General features: G+C 35.9%; 1 protein-coding gene across 1 annotated transcript in view; it reads left to right on the top strand.

The window, feature by feature from the left end:
• Positions 1 to 12,925, top strand: part of TEK (TEK receptor tyrosine kinase) — a 118,819-nt gene extending 105,894 nt beyond the window's left edge. The window contains exons 19-23 of the mRNA XM_044660604.1: positions 1,609 to 1,679; positions 4,503 to 4,543; positions 7,598 to 7,694; positions 8,713 to 8,812; positions 12,268 to 12,925. Of these exons, the coding sequence (XP_044516539.1) occupies positions 1,609 to 1,679; positions 4,503 to 4,543; positions 7,598 to 7,694; positions 8,713 to 8,812; positions 12,268 to 12,342 (384 nt within the window). The 3' untranslated portion in view covers positions 12,343 to 12,925. The remainder of the gene's footprint in view (positions 1 to 1,608; positions 1,680 to 4,502; positions 4,544 to 7,597; positions 7,695 to 8,712; positions 8,813 to 12,267) is intronic.
• The last annotated feature ends 7,336 nt before the right edge of the window (positions 12,926 to 20,261 follow it).

Raw genomic sequence — 20,261 nt, 5'->3', positions numbered from 1 at the left:
GATTATCTAAATCAGATTTAAAGTACTGCCTGTAACACATATTGGACCTATGGGCAAGTCTTTTATCCTTTCAGTATTGTGAATAAACTGACTAAAATATTAAGTTGCAAAGAAATCGACAATTTACATACATGGCAAGAATTTTCTCATCCCAAAGTTAGTTTGTGTAGACACAATATGAGCTAAGACATACACATAAAAAATGGTGTGTGGTCTCAGGATATGTGTCTATGTATCTATGGCAGGGTGGTCTGTGTGTAGGGATGGAAAAGGGACTAGATTGTCATTTTATTGGTAACTAACTCCTGGATGAGAAAACTCTCGGTCTATATAAATTGTCACCTTCTCTGCAACTTAACATCTCAGTGAGTTACCTACAACACTGAAAGGATAAGTGACTTGCTCATAGGTCTAATATGTGTCATGAACAGTACTTGAGTCTAGGTCTTCCCAGTTGCAAGCTGACTATCCACCACACCTCTCTTCTGTGTATGTGTATATGCATGGATAGATGTTGTGAAATAAGAATCCTTCCTAGATGGATGAGAGATGATAAAAACCCACCTAGAAACCTCCCCTGGGCCAGTAAAGCACAACCCTGGAAATGATTAAAACCAAGTTTATTAAGGGTAGGGAAGTGATACAGTCCTAAATCTATTCAGCTATATCTCTTCCCTCTAATCTATGCTCCCTCACATGGGGTTTGCTCTTCTGATCTTCTCAAGCCCTTCCTGTATCTCCCTGCTCTTACCTAAGATCCCAAAAGCTATCTGACTATAAACTAAATTAATTAATATTGATTAGCAAAGGGACAAAGAGGAAGGAAGGACTCACAGGTGTATTTGAGCCCTTACCTAAAGCATAGGGTTGACTTCACTAGATAACCCAAAGTCCCAGTTGACAAACCCTTGGGATTACCTTAGCCAGTTGGATTTCTGGCAGATGGATCACAGGCAGATGGTCTCTGTACCTCAGGGAAAAAGCAGTCCACTCCAAGGCAAATCACTAAATCTCTCCACAAGATTAGGACTACAAAGGGAAAATTGCCAGAGCAAAATTTCCTTTCAGCTCAGTGGAAACAGGAGTCAGAGAATGACTATTAATGCCAGTAAAAATTCCCACAGTCCTTTTCTCCTTGTCAGAATCCTCTTCCAGGGCTTGTATCCAAATTCTCCTCTTTTCCTCTTAAAGCTAATCCATGAAATTTACTCTATCCCTTACTTACTTCCTCTAGTAGTTTGTTGTGGTTCAGTTGTTTTCCAGTTGTGTCTGACTCTTCAAGACTCCATTTGGGATTTTCTTGGCCAAGACACTGGAGTGGTTTGCCATTTCCTTCTCCAGCTCAATTTACTGATGAGGAAACTGAGGCAAACATGGTTTGTCCAGGATCATACAGCTAGTGTCTGAGACTGGACATGCCCTCATATATGTATACATGTATTTATTTGGTTGAGTTATTTCTACCTTGCCAAAGCAGAAAGCCAAATGTTTTCCTATGGACATGTTAATGAGCCACAAATTCAGGCAAAGTGAAGAAAGAGAATATTTTTTCACTGAGAAGTTTCCATATTTCCAAAGCAAGTAATGCTACTTTATTGTTTTCTTTAGGGCAGGCTCCCAGTGCGTTGGATGGCAATTGAATCACTAAATTATAGTGTGTATACAACAAACAGTGATGTGTGAGTAAGCCTTCTCTCTCTCTCTCTCTCTCTCTCTCTCTCTCTCTCTCTTTCTCTTTATATATATATATATATATATGCATATATATATATTTCAAAGTGTTTTATGGATGCTTTTTAACAACATTGTGTCATTTTTTAAAAATTGAAATATTCTGTTTTAATTAGCCAATGACTGTCCCTAGACCTCATCTATGGAATCCTCTTTTGTAACAAAGAAATAGAATTTAGCAAAACAAAGTAAGACATTCACAATGTTTGACAATTATACTTTATTCTGTGCTGCACACAAAACCTACCATCACCTTGCCAACAGAGGCAGGGTTCACTACAGTTTTCTGACATTAAAATGGACACTATGTCAATCACAATTCTGAAGTTGTTCAAAATGGTGTTTTTCCTTTGCTTTGTTGTGGTTATTGTATAAGTCATTCTTTTGATTCTGTTTATTTTGCTTGACTTTGGTCCACATTTCTGCCCCCCAGGTTTCCCTGAATTCATATTTGATTATGTCTTATGTCGCAATAATGATCTATTATGGTCAAATGCTACAATTTGTTTAGACTTCCCCCCACTGATGTATACCTGCTTTTTTTCTAGTTCTTTGTCACACAAAACGTACAACTATGAATATTTTTATATATGGAACTTCTGCCTCTTCTTTGAGAGCCTTGGAGTATAAACAAATCAGGGGTATTGTTAGAATCATAGGATTATGTTTAGAGCCAGAAGAGGTCTTAGAGAACTTCCAGTCCAACTCCCTTATTTTACATATAAGGAAACTAAACATCATAGCGGTCAGATGATTTTCTCAAAGCCAAACAGCTAGCAAATGGAAGAACTGGGTTTCAAACCCAAGTTAACTCCAAATCCAGTACTATTTCTATTGTGCCACACTCTATAGTGAGGACTTTTCCAGTATAATTCCAAACAATTTTCTTTAGAAAGATAATATCTCAAAGATTTCTTTATACAAAACAGGAATGTTGTATCCTTCCATATACTAAGTCAATGGAAAAAATAGTAAAACCTTAGAATATTAGAATGACAAGTTTTAGCAAAATTATCAAGAGTATAGGCTTGAATTCAGGGATCTTGGGTCAAATATAAGCCCTATCAATTACTACTCATATTGCCATAATTCGCTTCAGGCCTTTTAATCTTCCCTTCCTCAGCCATAAAATAATGCTTGTACTGTCTACTACATAGAATTGCTGTAAATAACAGATTTTGTAAACTCAAAAGTACTGTAGAAGGTTCTTAAGATTAATTGTTGTTATTGAAAGGATGAGGAAACTGAGGCCCAGAACTCAGAGGTCATTTAGTACAATCAGATACCTAAACCAGACTCCCTTCTACCCTATTCTTGACAAATGTCTTCCAGATTTGACCCAAAGACCTCTACTGAACTTTCTAATACTTTCAGCATTAGCCTATTCCACTTTGAGACTTTCAATTATTTTTAATATACTTTTTCAGTTATCAAGCATTTATTTTTCTCTCCATCTCTACACACACAAAAAAAGACAAAACTCTCATACAAATATGCCTGGTCAAAAAAACCAAATTCCTTATATGGTCCATGTTCAAAAATATATCTCTCATTTGCATATCAGTTAATTATCTCTCTGTTATAACGTGGTTAGCAATCCCTTTAGATAGCTTTCCGCTTTCTCTTCTGAATCATTTCTTTTTGTGCCCTCATAATGTTATTCTTGAGAAATTCTATTCCTTTTGAACCAACTTCCTCAGAAGTGTTTTGTGACATGGAATTTTATCTATACATTCTATGACCTCTTTGAATGTACTCTTTCAAAATCTGGGATGTAATCAGAATCTTTCAAAATCTAAGGTGTGGATTTGGCACTCTCACATTCTTTGTCCCTCAATGGTTTCTTACATAAAATTTCCTCACTTTAATAAAAAAAAAACAAACAACCCTAGTCCACCATTCCTTCAATCTGTTGAGTAAGATATTTCATTCCAGTGATAGGTTCTAATCACAAGTCTCATCCTACCAAATCTCAGTCATATTTTCAAAGCTGAACTGTGTTAAGGTCCCTAGTTTATTCTATGAATAGCTTCTGCTTGATGCATTTGTGTAACGTTAATTTTTTTGTTTGTCATTTCCTGGTTGAAGCACTCCTTATAGTTTTTTAAAAAGCTTCATTCTCCCTATTAAACTGGACAGTAAAAAGACATTTTTCTAGTTCTTTTGTGGCCTTGTCCTCCATTAGGGAGACTGGCCAACATTATACACTCAAATAGCTCTTGCTTTACACTGTTAGAAAATGGTTTTCATCATTGGAAAAAGAAGCCCAGTATACTTTGTATATCAATGCAAAGTTTCACTTGACATACATGCTTGCGATAAGCAAGATTCATAGTTTTCTATAATTCCTAATAATAGCGCTTGAAACTAGCTAACTACCTATTTTCTATATAGATAGAATATTCTCTGTTCATTACCTGGGAATGTACATGACTACAATAATAATAGTTAAATAACAGCTAACATTTATATCATGCCTATTATACAACAGGTACTGTGCTAGGCACTTTACAAGAGAAGGGTAAGAAATCTGTTCAGAAACAAATGTGATATAAAAATAAAAGATATTAATAAATAGCTATTTAATTTTTATTTTTCATACATTAAAAAAAATTAGACCAGCCAATCATTAACCCAGAACTTTTTAATATAGTGATCATATTCTCTCACTGCCAGGTTAACTAAAAAGGAAAACTTGTATTTTTAGGGAGTATAATACCTAACCTCTTTTTGTTAGTTTGCTAATCCTTTGCCTTTCACTTTTTCTACAGGTGGTCCTATGGCGTGTTATTATGGGAGATCGTTAGTTTAGGTGAGTACCTTCGTATACAATATATAAATGGAGATGGGCATACTGCATTTATTTTTCTCTTCTTTCCACCTCCATGCTAAAAAAAGAAAGAGAAAACTCTCATAGAAATATGCATGGTCAAATAAAACAAATTCTCTACATTGTCCTTATCCAAAAATGTATATCTCATTGCGCATATTAATTCATTCTCTCTGTGACGAGGTGGTTATGGGAGATTGTTAGTTTGGGTGAGTACCTTTTTGTACAATAAGTAAATGGAGATGGATGCAATGAATAACATTCTATATCCATGTTGGCAAACCTCTGGCATGTGTGCCAGAGAGTGCTGGAGGCAGTTGATTCCCCCCCACCCCTCCACACACAGCTGAGGACATTTCTCACATGACCCACCCCTCTACTCAGCAGCCCAATGGGAGTGCTTCCTCCCTACCCCCATCTAGGGTAAAGTGGGGGACTCACATGTGGCATGAGGGTTGCAGTTTGGGCACTCAGTCTCTAAAAGGATCACCATCACTGTCCTATGTCTTAATAATGTGACTTTATATTTGTTCATCTTAATAATGTTTTGGTCATAATAATTTAAATAGTTAAAAAATCTCCATGTTTGCACATGTAAATCTTTTTGAAAACCCCATCTAATGCTGTAAGTAATGTCTACATGAGAGAAACTTTCATCATCACCATCACCATCATCATAAGTGTTTATGTCTCTTGCCAAAAGGTTTTTTTTTTTAAATGATTGAAAATGTATTTAGTATGTGCTAACAATTTTGCTAAGCAAAGAGAACTCCTGCTCCCCCGGAGTTTATGTTATTCTATGGACAATCAAATAACCTTAGGGGAATGGTTGTCAAGGAGAGTAATTTTTTTAATTTTATTAATTAACTGATTTAGAATATTTTTCCATGGTTACATGATTCATGTTCTTTCCCTCCCCTCCTCCCACCTCCTCCCATAGCCAATGAGCAATTCCACTGGGTTTTACATGTGTCATTGATCAAGACCTATTTCCATAGTATTAATATTTGCATTAGGTTGATCACTTAGAGTCTACATTCCCAAACATGTCCCCATCGACCCACTATGTTCCTTTTTTTTAAACATTTATTAATATTCATTTTTAACATGGTTACATGATTCATGCTCCACCTTTCCCCTTCACCCCCCGCACTCCCCCCACCCATGGCTGATGTGCATTTCCACTAGTTTTGTCATGTGTCCTTGATCAAGACCTATTTCCAAATTGTTGGTAGTTGCATTGGTGTGGTAGTTTCGAGTCCACACCCTCAATCATGTCCACCCCGACCCATGCGTTCAAGCAGTTGTTTTTCTTATATGTTTCCTCTCCTGCAGTCCTTCCTCTGAATGTGGGCAGCGTTCTTTACCATAGATCCCTCAGAATTGTCCTGGGTCATTGTATTGCTGCTGGTACAGAGGTCCATTACATTCAATTTTACCATAGTATATCAGTCTCTGTGTACAATGTTCTTCTGGCTCTGCTCCTTTCGCTCTGCATCAGTTCCTGGAGGTCTCTCCAGTTCGCCTGGAACTCCTCCAGTTTATTATTCCTTTTAGCACAATAGTATTCCATCACCCGCATGTACCACAGTTTGTTCAGCCATTCCCCAATTGAAGGACATACCCTCCTTTTCCAATTTGTTGCCACCACAAAAAGCACAGCTATAAATATTTTCGTACAAGTCTGTTTATCTATGATCTCTTTGGGGTACAAACCCAACAATGGTATGGCTGGATCAAAGGGCAGGCATTCTTCTTGCCAAAAGTTTTAAAGAAGCAGTAGTTAGCAATTTCAGAATGACAGAACACAACATAGACTTTAAAGTGGAATGAAGCATACCTCATTTTATACAATTAATATATTGCTGATAAGCTGTGTGGAAATGGAATTTTTAAAAGTAGGAACATACACCATGTTGTTCACAAGAACAAACCCCAAAATATGAAATAGTTTTAGAAAGAAATATATTAGGTTGTTTGATAGAACAAGTTGAAAAAGTTAATGTTCCTTCCTGTCAAGGTTCTGGAAAGTTTATATCATATAGGAGTTGGACAAGGGAACCTACAAATGAACTGTATATATATACAGTTAAGTAATTTTGCCAAAAGGGCGACTTGAAAGTTAGGTAGGTTGAGATAGATATAAGTAAATAAAAACACTGAATAAAATTTGTGCAAAGCCCAAACTCAAGGGGAACTCAAAACACAAGCTTGGATGGACCCAGAAAAAGACCTGGCTGTGGGCACCCCAATAAAGAATGTTTTGGCTGGATTGTTGTGAGGAAGATTTACTTAGCAGTTTATGTAGCAATAGTTTATATGGACCTAGCAGGAAGGACTGGAGCATTCCAAGGTGGAATGAAGGAGCAGGAAGTGTCTTGTGCCCTGAGAGAGGGACTCCATTAGTGATTGGCACAAACTGTTGCTAGCCCTGGGAGATCTCAGAGTTAAGGACACCATGTATCCTGATTCCCCGGGATTCTGAGTGGTGGTGGTTTCTAGAAAGTGGATAAGACCTGCAGAGCTTCACCAAGGGGAGGAGGAGTTTGGGACCTGGTGGACAGCATCTTAAGCACACTCTCTCTACTTGGATACCTTGGACCACCTTGGCTTTTGGCATCCTATGATCATCTCCACAGATTGATGTAGGGTTAATGTTTGGTGCAAAAAAAAGTAATGATTCAACATTAATGCTTCTAAGAGTGAGAATGAGCTTGATTGGATGAATTGCTGCAAGACTTTATGCTGCTTGGGAAAATGGAGTGGATTTAGTATGTAATTTTAAAACTTTATATTATATATTTTCTTGCCTTTATTTTTTTGATTGTCAATTGTGTATAGCTCAATTCATGTGGGTTGAGTTCACATAAAATGAGGTCCTATTGTATAATGAATTTTCTTAAACTTCCTGCATTGTCTCACCCAATCAAGAGATTAATTAGACCACTAACTTTTCTGGCTCAGATTCACCTCTTCACTCATATCAGCTCTGCCAGATTGCCAACCTTGACAGGAGGTTTATTTCCTGTCTTTTAGGTGGTACACCGTACTGTGGAATGACATGTGCAGAACTCTACGAGAAGCTGCCACAGGGTTACAGATTGGAAAAACCCCTCAATTGTGATGATGAGGTGTAAGTCAGCTGATTTGTCTAACATTGCCTTAGTTCCAGAGCTATTTGGGTCACTCTATTGCTAAGTGATAAAAATCATTGTCTAAAGCATCCAAAAATAAAGGATTTACAAAGTGATGAAATCCATGCTTGTATACAACAAATCTATGATATTCACATCAGTGGAACACGTACTCTATTAAAAATGGGAACACAGACAGAATGGACAATGGACAGGAGCTATTATCCTAGATATTTAAGGAAAGGCCGGTGAAAATTAGAATGGGACAGATAGTTGACAGCAAAAATCAAGGTCATGGAACTTTGAGAATTTTTACACAGGGAAATCAAAATCTTTGAGATATTATGTTAAAGAAGCAGCTTTTTTTCCTCTTTAGGCAGCCTTCTTTTTTCCATGGAAATTCTTCATTGCTACCATCATACGACAGGATTGGCTTGTCCTAATTTGATTCTCAACCATGAGAAGGCTAATTTTTCCTCTTTGTCAAAATGGTTTAACTTCAATAACATCCCCATTCCCAAACATGGTTCTCAGAATAGGCAGTTATATTCATGGAATGATGGATTAAGGCAAATTATTAAAAAATATCTGCCTTCTCCAAAATATTGTCATCATGACCAGTTAGTCTCTGAAATCTCACCACTAGAGATTAATTTTTATCTTACTTTTGAAGGCTTTTCAGTCTTAAAAGAGATCAGTGCAAATAGTAGGCCATTGTTGGTTATTACCATTGTGGGGTTGGAGTACATTTGAGATATCTAAAGTTAGAACAGAGTCTTAGATTAGAAATATGGGATATAGAATAAGGAACCCAAGGGGAAGCAGGAAAGCTACATAGAAAGGGAGGTGAGAAGGCATTAAAAAAAATTCAATCATTCTACAGTTTGCCTGGGGTTGGCAGAGACCAGCTCACCTCAGTTGAGGGACCATATACCTACTCTTCCTTTGCTTCCAATATAAGTTTCAAGTATGTAGTGAATTCATTGTTTTTAATATTTAATGTTTTCATTTTCAAAGCTATGATCTAATGAGACAGTGCTGGCGTGAGAAACCATATGAAAGGCCATCATTTGCTCAGATACTCGTGTCCTTAAACAGGATGTTAGAAGAACGAAAGGTAAGGATCAGGACGCTCCTGGTTTGTACCCAAGTGTTCTATTCTTTTTTTTGAATAAGCAGCCTGACATTTAAATCCTAGATTAATTTAAATAAATATGATCTATTCATTATTTGTTATGTGTCTAGCACAGTGTCAGGATTCTTAGGAATATGAAAAAGAATGTCACATGGCATCCTTCCTCAAGGAGTTTACAACTTTGTGAAGGAGTTGGTCAAATAAGATAATTTATGAAAACCATTTTATAAACCTTGAGGGGCTAGTCTAAACCCCCTTCCCCTCAAATTCATTATATCAATGTGTTTGGAAACATCTCTTTCTTCATATCAGAATCGAGAGTTTTAATTAAGGTTCTCCATAATCTGATAAGACTTTCCTAATAACAGCAAGAGGGAAAACCATAAATCTACTAGTAAGTAAAGTGATGTACTTAAAAATACAACAAGCAGAATTCAAATCTTGCCTCAGGTAACTTCAGAACTATGTGACAGTTGGGCAAGTATCCTTACATCCTTACACCTCAGTTTTCCTCATCTTTAAAAAAGGGGATAAAAATAGCATCTACCTCCCAGGGTTATTGTGAGTATCAAATGTGATAACCTATCTAAAGTCACAAGGCTTAAAGTACTTTGTAAATGCTAGCTATGATGATGATGATGAAAACTGGAATGGAAATGAAAAGAGCTTGTACTTTATGCTTCTCTGAGCCTTCTATTGCTAAGAACCGAGAATACAAATATAACAGCAAAAGACGGTGTCTACTCTAAAGGAATTTACATTCTAGTGAAGAAAATAACATGGTTTTGGGGAGTTGGGGGTTTGGGGGAGTTGGTGGGGATGAGTTGAGATTTCTCATGATTTCCAGGAACAATCTAGTATACTATATTTGACAGATTCCAGAACTAAAGTGAGATTAGAGAGGAGGATAGGTTATTAATGAGGGCAAGGACTAGGGGAAGAAATTAAGCATGTCTGAGACCTACCTGAAAAAAAGCCAGTCATTTGAAGCAGTCACCAATCAGAATTGAGTAGAGGGGAGAAGTTAGTAGTCCCAGACTAAAAGAAATTTGTAGAACATTTAGTGTCATTCTTTTTGCAAAGGAAACAATGGCTCATTTGTTCGAGGATATATAGGTAATATTTGAGAGAGCTTAGATTTGAACTGATGGGCAGTTAGGTGCATAGTGGATGAAGTACCAGGCTCAGAGTCACCTTCCTGAATTCAAATATGACCTCAGACACATAATAGCTTTGTGATCCTGGGCAAGTCACTTAACCCCATTTGATCCAGTTTCCTCAGCTGTAAAATGAGTTAGAGAAGAAAATGGCAAGTCACGTTGATATCTTTGAAAAAAAAAAAAAAGAAAACCAACGAAAAACCCAAATGAGATTACAAAGAGTTGGACATGACAACAATAACAAGAAGAGGATTTGAATCAAAGCCCTCATATCCAGCACTCCAAATCCACCACTCCTTCCATTGTAACACAATAATATTATATATCTAGAAGTAAAGTGTTGATGCCAATAATAACAAAAATAAAGGGACAGAGTCTAGAGACTTTGATTGGAAAAAATGAGTAAATAAGATTGGGTAATGGACAGATCAAATATAGGGGTTAAAGAAGAAAGAAATCACTCGATATGTATTTTAATACTGAAAAAAAACACCCATGAACTAAATTGGATTTTGTTCAGAGCTGCTGTAACCACATCACTTTGTAATTCTAAAACACAATTTTCATCATGCCTCTTCCTCAACAATGAGAGATCAAGTCCAAACTCCTTTGTGTAGCTTTCAAATTCTTGCATGAGAGGACTCACATCTGATCAATACGATTTCTTTTCCCAGGTTTTTAGTGTTGACTTGGCACAAATCAGACTGTTTCAGCAACTACATTCTCTTCCCTAAGTGGGCTTTTACTGATGCTCTTTCTCAACCGAAATCCCCAGAATTGTTCTTCCTTTATTCTACCTATTCAAATTCAAGTCCTGGCTTAGGTGCCACTTCTTCCCTAAAGCTTTCCATAAATATTCCAGCCCACACCTATCTCAGAATTGCTTTAGCATTTATAGACCAAATCACGCAATTTAATTATGTATTGCTCCTTAATTGTTTCACACATTGGTCTTATCTTAACCAAATTATAAGCCCCTGAAGGGCAGGGACCATGTATTACACTAATTTTCTATGTCTCCACATTTAGTACCTAATACTGTGCCAAGCACAATAACAGAGGCTCAACAAATGCAATACTTGAAAAGAGATTGCACTTTCCCAACACTAATTTGTATAAAGCCTGAGTAGGGTTTATAATCATGCTTTGTGCAAAATTAAATATTGTAATAATATTGTGGATAAATTATAATTGTAATGGACATTGTTATAATAATTGTTCAGTGCACATTACATTGATATGTTTGTTTATATAATTGAAAGGGAAAATAGGTACTATCTTGCAGTGATGGAAAACCTTTTAAAGACTGAGTACCCAAACTGCACCCTCACACTGCATGTGAGCCACCCTTTTACCCCAGACAGGGGAGAGAGGAAGCATTCCCATTGGGCTGCTGGACAGAGGGGTGGGGCATGTGAGAAATGTCCTCTGGTGCAGTGGAGAGGGGGAGGGGAGCAGCCCCCTCTGAAACATGTGCCCATAGGTTCACCAATACGGCATTATAATATTTTCTTATGAACATTTTTTTCTTTAAAGAGATCCCATTTTAAGGGTAAAGGCTATTTGGGAGTAGCCTCTGTTTGGATTTAATTATATTTGTTGATTGATTCATAGGCAATTTGTCAGAAATTTAGCCTGCCCAATAAAAGTCTAATGATCTTAGCCAAAGAGGTACTGTGGTATAGTCAAGTCAGGAAGCATTTATGAAGTACCTACTATGGGCCAAACATAGTGTTAAGTGCTAGGATAAAAAGAAAGGCAAAAAAACAGTCCTTGTTCTCAAAAGAGTTTGCAGCCCAATGAGGACACAACATGCAAATAACAATGTATTATATATATGTGTATATATACACACACACATATATAATATATGATATATGGAAGGAAATTCAGCTACCTAGTAATACTACATATATTGTTACTGTACTCATTTCCTCCTTTGGGATATGAGCTTATTCTAAGTAGGAACTGTATCATTCATTCTTTGTACTTATAGCCTTAGTACCTACTGAAGTGACTTAGGCATTTAACAAATATTTACTGATTGATTGATTGATACTCTGAAATGTAAACTTTCTTAACTTGGATTTAATCACTAGGTCAAGAGTGCTCTTATTTGAAGGGAAGTAAATAGAATCTTAAGCCATTACTATTTTTATTTTAGTGACTATTTTCTAATAGGCGAGTATAGTTACAAATATTTTAGTGCCTATTTTCTAACAGATAAATGTAGTTACAAATATAACCTGTGAATCTAAATTCTTCTCTTTCTTCCAGACCTATGTGAATACTACTCTTTATGAGAAGTTTACCTATGCAGGCATAGACTGCTCTGCTGAAGAGGCTGCTTAGTCAAGACCATCTTCATAGATCACTCCTTTCCCCAGGAAATCCAGCTTCTCCAGCATGCAATGTGATATAGGATGTAGAAATGTGTATATCTTCTGTATGTATGAAACACTTGCATTACAGATACCTATGTGTATGTCTTACAATAGGCTCTGGCTATAGACCTGTATATACTATTTTGCATAAGAATGTGTTAAAATCCAGAATCATTGTTATACATTTGCATATACAATAATATATTTTTCTAGAAATGAGGGCTCCTTCTGAGAAGGTCCATGGAAACACATTTATCATCATGCATTTTTTCATTACTGTCCTAGATTTGTCTTTATGTTTTCTCTAAGACTATGTTGATAGCAAAACAAGTATTTTATAGCAATGGACTAAAATTTTGCTATGAACTTAATATGATAATTAACTAGATAGGAAAAATCTGGCATCTTAACTCGATTAGCCAGAAAGCAACACTGAGTAGATGGGTAAGTCATTGTTTATATTCATATCGTTTATCTGCAAAGGAAAACAAATTACTTTTTGATTTATAGCAGTGATTCCCAAAGTGGGTGCTACTGCCCCCTGGTGGGTGCTGCAGCAATCCAGGAAGGCAGTGATGGCCACACTTTTTTTGTATTACATTCTATTCTGAGTTCAATAAATAGTTTCATAATTTCCAGGGGGCGCTAAGTAATATTTTTTCTGGAAAGGGGGCAGTAGGCCAAAAAAGTTTGAGAAGCACTGATTTATAGGAACAGATGTGACACCACTCATGTACATGTGATGATTTAGTCATGTATACTTTGGTGAATACAAGACCCATTCAGAAAAGCAGCTTTCAAGAGCTGACTCACTCATTTTATGTGTGGAGAGACTGAACCAAAGTATTACTAGAACTATTGCCTAATTCTAGAAATATTTTGAATTCCTCAATCCATATATTTAGCTGACAACTTTTTTTTCTAGGGAAATTGATGTCCTTGAGCAGAGCTTAGCTTTAAAAACTAGAAAACCTAGTTATTTTAGGGGGGCACACAGTATTTATCATGCAGAATGAACTTCCATAAATGTATTACACATTGTAAAAATGAATTTTGATACAATTGTTTTTCCTTTTTGTATTATGTGCTCACACGGCACAAAATGAGGTCATTTAATAAGGGAATAAATGTTTTGCCTACATTTTTAAATGTAAAAACTTGTGTGTTGTTGTCCTGTTTACTTAAAACATCTCTTACAATTTTTCTTTCTGTAGGAGTGGGGAAGATCTGGGTTAAAGACTGTCCTTTGCATCTTTGCACTGCCCCTTGTAATTAGCCCTTTAATTAGCCAGAGGTGGAAATAAACACCTGTAGTTCCTACTACTAAGATGTGTTTAAGTTAAGTCTGGCAGATCACTTGAGCTCAGGAATTCTGAGATACAATAAAACTAAAGATAACAGATTATCTAGGGTACATTGAGAATTCAAAAGCTGGGGAACACCAGGTTTCCTAAGAAGGGGTAAACTAGTTAAATTCTAAAACAGAGCAAGTCAAAACTTCCTTGTTGATCAGTATTTGTATTGGGTTTATGAATGGGCATTCTATATTTTTAAAAGAAAAACAGGCACAGTGGGATTGATGTGCCTATAATCTACATATATACATATACTCAACAACTGGGGGAGATTGAGGCTATTGGAGCATTGAATCTGAGAGTTCAAGCAGGACTGAAGCAGATCAACATGTTAATGCTAAGGTCAGTGCCATTGTGGTTAATCTGGAGGGTCACTGATTACCTTAAGGAGAGGGATAACCTGGCCCATGTCTGAAAAAATGGAGCAAGTTAAAGTTTCCATGCCAGTTGGGTGTATGGGTGATCACTACATTTCCAGAAGGTGAGAGAGAGAGATAGAGAGAGGGAGAGAGAGATAGAGAGAGAGAGAGAGAGAATACATAACAATTACTAGAACATCCAGAATACATGTGATTTCTCAGAAATTATCATTAGAAAGATCCAAAAGTGATTGAATCAAAATCAATTCCCCTGTGTCATAATACATTCAAATTTAGGGAAGGTCAATGGAGTAGAGGTAGGAGATATAGAATGAGAGAAGTTGAAAGCATTAACGCAGGTGAGTTTCAACTTAAACCAAGTTTCATGTAGAAATGGGCAAGTTATGAAAGATATTACAAATAAAATAGTGCTCCAGCTTGATGGTACTCATTTTAAAAATCTCTATATCAATGAAAGAACACCCAAAACGTATTCTAGAATGCTCCTTTTTTTTCCCTCAAATATTGTGCTTTCTGGTTTTGGAAATTATGAATCTGTCTATTGCATTACCATGTCTAAAGGCGATACACAATTTACATTGGGTTACTGGAATTCTAGAAGACTTTAGAAAACTGAAACAATACCTTTCTGTGGTTTGGCTGAATGACCTGCAGATTCTATCCAATGATCCATATTTGCTTGGTTAACAGTTTATAGTGTTAAGAATAAAGAGTATAATCCAAAAAAGTCACATCTATTTGGATGTATTTGAGTATATCAACATATCAAGATTCCAGCAATAATGCCCTTCCTGTTTATACTTTTTGTTGATATTAAAATCAGTTGATTTTCTTACTTGACATAAATGTAGAAAGATGTTGCCTGGAAATATTTCAGGTGGCTAATTGCAAAAACTTAAAATTTGGAGGTAAATTTTTTAAAGTTTTTTTTTTTGATTGGAGGAGCAATGGCAGTCATCATTAATTGGCACAGATGGATTAATTAGTGATTTGATTCTATCTTGGAAGGTTGATGATCATGTAGATAGTATTAGGATCAAGAAAAGTCATAGCATGCTAATGATATCAGTTTTAATATCTGATCCTGATTTTTTGTCTCAAAATAGCAAATACATGAAAGATGTGTAATTTCATTAGTACAGGAATTCTTAGTGTGGTGACTTTCTCCTCCAAACACAGATCCAGATGGCAACTGATCTATCTTGTAGCAGGCTCTCAATAACTGATCCAGACTGAACACATTGTCACTCCTGCTCTTTACCTGACTATTATGAATATAAGTTATCAGCTTACTCAATGCTTATTTGATTGAAGGTGGAATTAATCCCAGAGTATTCCCTGAAGTATAAAGAAGTATTAAATGGCTTGTCAGAAGGTATATATCAATGAGAATGGGTGGTGGGAAGACAGAATTCCAACTTATATCTTAAAACATCCTTTTGATATTAAAATCATACTATATAGTCTATACTCCAGTGAGCTTCAATGTAATTAGAAAAGCAGGCAGGTACAGAAAAATAATCACAAAAAGAAATGGGATGTTGGAAACACAAGTTTTAATTTAGTTCACATCTTTGATATACTTTAAGTTATGCTTAGCTTAGAATATAAGTCAAAATAAGAAACTGTTTCCTGTCCCTCTCCCAAAAATTCTTTATATTGGAAAGTTTGCTGGATACTTGCATGAATTTTCACTTGCAACTCTATATTTTAGTTTAAAAATGTGTTGAAAAAGGGCAAAGGAATTAGCACAGGAAATCTTCATTTTAGTTTGTGGATAATTATCTTTCATGCCCATGTACAATCTCAATAAATATATGAATTTACATTAAATGGTTTTTATGAGTTTGTAATGAGGGTATAATTTAGCTGTTTAAATGGAATGAATTTTTTTTAGGGAATCATCTTTTTAAAAATTTAGCTTTAAGAAAAGACATAAGTGCTTTTCATTCCAACTCTAAAGTCACATAAAAAGTCCTTAACTTTGTTTTCACTGTTATTCAGTTACCCAGCTTGCAACACACTATTATAAAACATAAATGTGAAGACATACAATTTCAAGGGAATATTTCACCCCCAACCTGAGCATATCAAGCATATCAAGCCATCATCATAGAAAAAGATAGAAAAATAATTACTTGTTTATTTTTACTCTTTAAGAAAAGACAGAGGATAAAATTTTCTTGCTAAACTCCATTGCCAGCAGTGGAGATTCAGAAGACTCATCAAATTGCTGGGAAAGTGATTTTTATAGAAAGTGATCATTTCTTTCCTTTTGCATCATCTTTAACTTTCCAGAGGATCAATTCCATGCAAGCAATTGCATCTTCTCTAGGGTTGTGGCCTCCAACTACAGCAGAATAGAAAAGTGTTACATATTAAAACAGTGTCTATAACATTACCCCTCATTTTCCTGACGTAAAATAGAATTTAGAGTTTTAATATAATCGTGTCTATTTTCACTAAATATTTTGTATTAGAACACAAATTCCTATCATACCCCCAAAATATCTCTTAAATATAAATATGAAAAAGAATCAAAAGCATAAGAAACTTACTTTTCAGAAATATGTATTTTTATCTATTATATATGCTTAACTCAGAGTGGGTGAATGACTTATGATACCATTTGAAATTTTCCTGGCAAAGGTCCTGGAGTGATCTGCCTTCCTGCTCTAGCTCTTTTACATATGAGTAAACTGAGGCAAATAGTGTTAAGTGACTTGCCCAGGGTCATATAGCTAGTAAGTTTCTAAAGCTGGATTTGAACTTGGGTCTTCCTGACTTCAAGCCCAGAACTCTGGACCACATACCTTATTCGAAATGGTGTTATGTTGAAGTTTAATTCAATTTATCAAGTACTTATTGAGAGTATCTAGTGAGATCTCCTATGGCAGAGTATCAGCTAGAAGACTACTGAAAGTAATGCATGTAGTAACGGGAGTGAAGAGCAGGGTAGTAGAAATAAATGGGAAAGAAAAGAAGTTCCAATATACAATTTGATGATAGGGTCAATTGTGGATGGGCATGTTACATTTCTGTAGCTTGTCTTCATACCTAAGATACTTGAATTTGTGTTCTTCATAGAGCTATCTGCTATTATTATTATTTACTTGCCTTTTTATTAGCTGCATCATCAAAAGGACATAGAGCCTTTGGGTGAGGATAAAAGCTTCTGATGCCAAATGCTTATAGGGCCAGTAACATTTTGCTCTTTTCTAAGTGGAAATTAAATGATATCAAAATATCAATTCCACTCAACAAGCAATTATTATGGGCCTGCCATGTACCAGGTACTGTAGACACAAAGGCAAAAATGAAATGATCTTTTTACTAAAGAGGTTTAAGGACACATGTAACAGACAGATCATTCTTAATCTTTGAGTGTGGGGACTTTAAAAAAAAATTAAATTCTTCCTTCCTTCCTTCCTTCCTTCCTTCCTTCCTTCCTTCCTTCCTTCCTTCCTTCCTTCCTTTCTTCCTTTCTTCCTTTCTTCCTTTCTTCCTTTCTTCCTTTCTTCCTTCCTTCCTTCCTTCCTTCCTTTCTTCCTTCCTTCCTTTCTATTTTATTTTTTTAAAACCCTTACCTTCTGTCTTGGAGTCAATACTGTGTACTGGCTCCAAGGCAAAAGAGTGGTAAGGGCTAGGCAATGGGGGTCAAGTGACTTGCCCAGGGTCACACAGCTGGGAAATGTATGAGGCCAGATTTGAACCTAGGACCTCCCGTCTCTAGGCCTGGCTCTCAATCCACTGAGCTACCCTGCTGTCCCTAAATGATTTCTTATCTCTGTGTGGCAGCAGATGTACTTCCTTCAATTCCAAAACCTAGTATTTGGAGAAAAACTTGTATAGAGGTAGATACTAGTGTCAGATACCAGCACTGATGCCGCTTAAAAGTTATCACAAAACCCTGAGTAATGAGAATGTTGATAAAGTGGGACCTCACCTATTTTATGGTTTTCCTGCTCCCATATTTCCTCCTAAAATCCCTCAATATTTCAGAAACATTTTCTACAGAAGCAAAAAACCACTTCCTTTCCTACTACTAAGGTTCTTCCCATTTTTATTACTCCAAAGCTCATCCTTCTTTGGTCTTTGCTTCCCTGTACCTTTGAAACTTTGATTTTATTGTGTAACTCATTTTTAGATTAGTTATCTTCAACTTACATACTCTCTATCTTGTGGTATCTTGTGGAAATCACTGAAATATCACACTCTTCAGAAGATGTTTTGTCTCTTGTTACTTTTCCCAGCTTAGGCTACTCCTTCCTCTTTTCGTGCCCATTCTGGAGAGATTGGACTTGAATAGAGATCTTTGCCCTTTTTCAGTTGTGCCCTAGACATGACTTTGGCAGTAGTCTGGTGAAATCTATGGATCCCTCCTCCAAATCATGTTTTTAAATGCATAAAATATATAAGATTACAAAAGAAATCCACTATATTGAAAAAGCTATCTATCTTTGTCAATGTGTGTGTATGTGTGTGTGTATGAGTTTGTACATGCATGCACATTAAAAAATAAACACCAAAAAATCCACATCATCATAAGACTCCAGGTTAAAAATCCCTGGGATAAGATTTTACTGCTTTCTCCCAGTTCTCCCCTACAACTTTAAGGAGAAAATCTTGGTGAGTCAGAATTATCTCTGAGAATCCCTTACAATAAGCATAAATTACAGTTATCTTTAAATATTTTTAACAGGAAAAGGGCTAGTCTCTTTTAAAAATAAAAGTGGTCTGTATCAGATAAGCTCACTCTTCTGCCATCACCCTTTAGACTCTACTTTGAAGTAAAGGCAGTGAGGTGGTATGGTGGTTGGAAGGACAGACACCTGAGTTAAATATCTGTCCTTAGATACTTATAAACTGTGTGATCCTGGGCAAGTCACTTAACCTCTCACATCTTGGTTTTCTCATCTGTAAAATGATAAGAGCTAGCCTCAAAGGTTTCTGAGGTTCAATCTGGTTCTAAATCTAATATTCTATGAGTATGTCAGATAGGACAGATCTACCTGCTTTCAGGTCACTCTCCCTTTAATCAAATAGTTTAGTACAGTTTTACAGAATTTCTCTCCACCCCAACTGCAGGAATAAAATAACCAGGAAAGCCTCCCCGGGGTCCAACACCAACAGATTAGGAACCCAAGCTATAAAACAAAGATCGACAAGCCCCTGGCCTTTGTACAGGTCTGAGAGGTAAGAATGTTTTTTACATTTTAAAAAAAGTTTTCTTGTATTTAAACATGCAAAAATGAATCTTAACTCCAACCAAATAAAAATGGGCTTTAGTTTACCAACCCCTGTTGTCAATGATCAATGTTAGGGCAGTCCTCTTTCTGAGAGGTCAGAGATGTCAAGGTTTATTTAATGTATATATACCAACACACACACACACACATAATGTATATATACCAACATATATGTATTTATTATTTAATTTTAAATTTAAATAAATTTAAATATAATTAATTGGATGAATATTCATTTATTAATTCAATATTTATCAAGTTAGTTAATTATATATATATGTATATAATTAATATACTGGCCTCTGGCCTCACAGTTGAGAATAAACCATTTGAGTTGGTATAAGTTGGTACTGATGTAGGCAAGAACCCTGCAGGCAAGGCCAAACACTCATCAAAATACTTTTTGCTGGTACAATTGTGAAAGTTCCTATTTGGTTTTGTACCTGCAGAAAAATTCAGGTTATATATCTTTTTTTCTTCCTGGTATGACATAATATAATTGTATAGATATAACCAAACTAAGATAACTAAAGGGTTCTTTTTTATAACCTTGTTTTAAATTTAGAAGCACTAATGGGAGTTTGAAAATGTACAATATTGACCTTATGACTTCTACAATGAAAATATCTGAGGAAAGGTAAAAATAGCCACATGATCACAAAATTTTGAACTGGACAAAATCATATGCTCAGCTAGTCATATCCCCTTACAAACCTCAGGCTCAGAGGGGCCATTTCCCAGGTCAGGATCAAAAGCCAAGTTGCACTCCCATTTTATAGATGAAGAAAATGTCTTACAGGGGTCAAGTGACTTGTCTCAAAGTCACGAATAATACACATTCGGGCTTCAAACTAAGATTTGCTAATACCACACCCAGGACTCTTTCAGTTGTATAATTTTGAT

This window comes from Gracilinanus agilis, chromosome 1 (assembly GCF_016433145.1).
Source record: "Gracilinanus agilis isolate LMUSP501 chromosome 1, AgileGrace, whole genome shotgun sequence".
NCBI classification, from domain to species: Eukaryota; Metazoa; Chordata; class Mammalia; order Didelphimorphia; family Didelphidae; genus Gracilinanus; species Gracilinanus agilis.
This window is presented reverse-complemented; position numbering and strand designations above follow the sequence as displayed.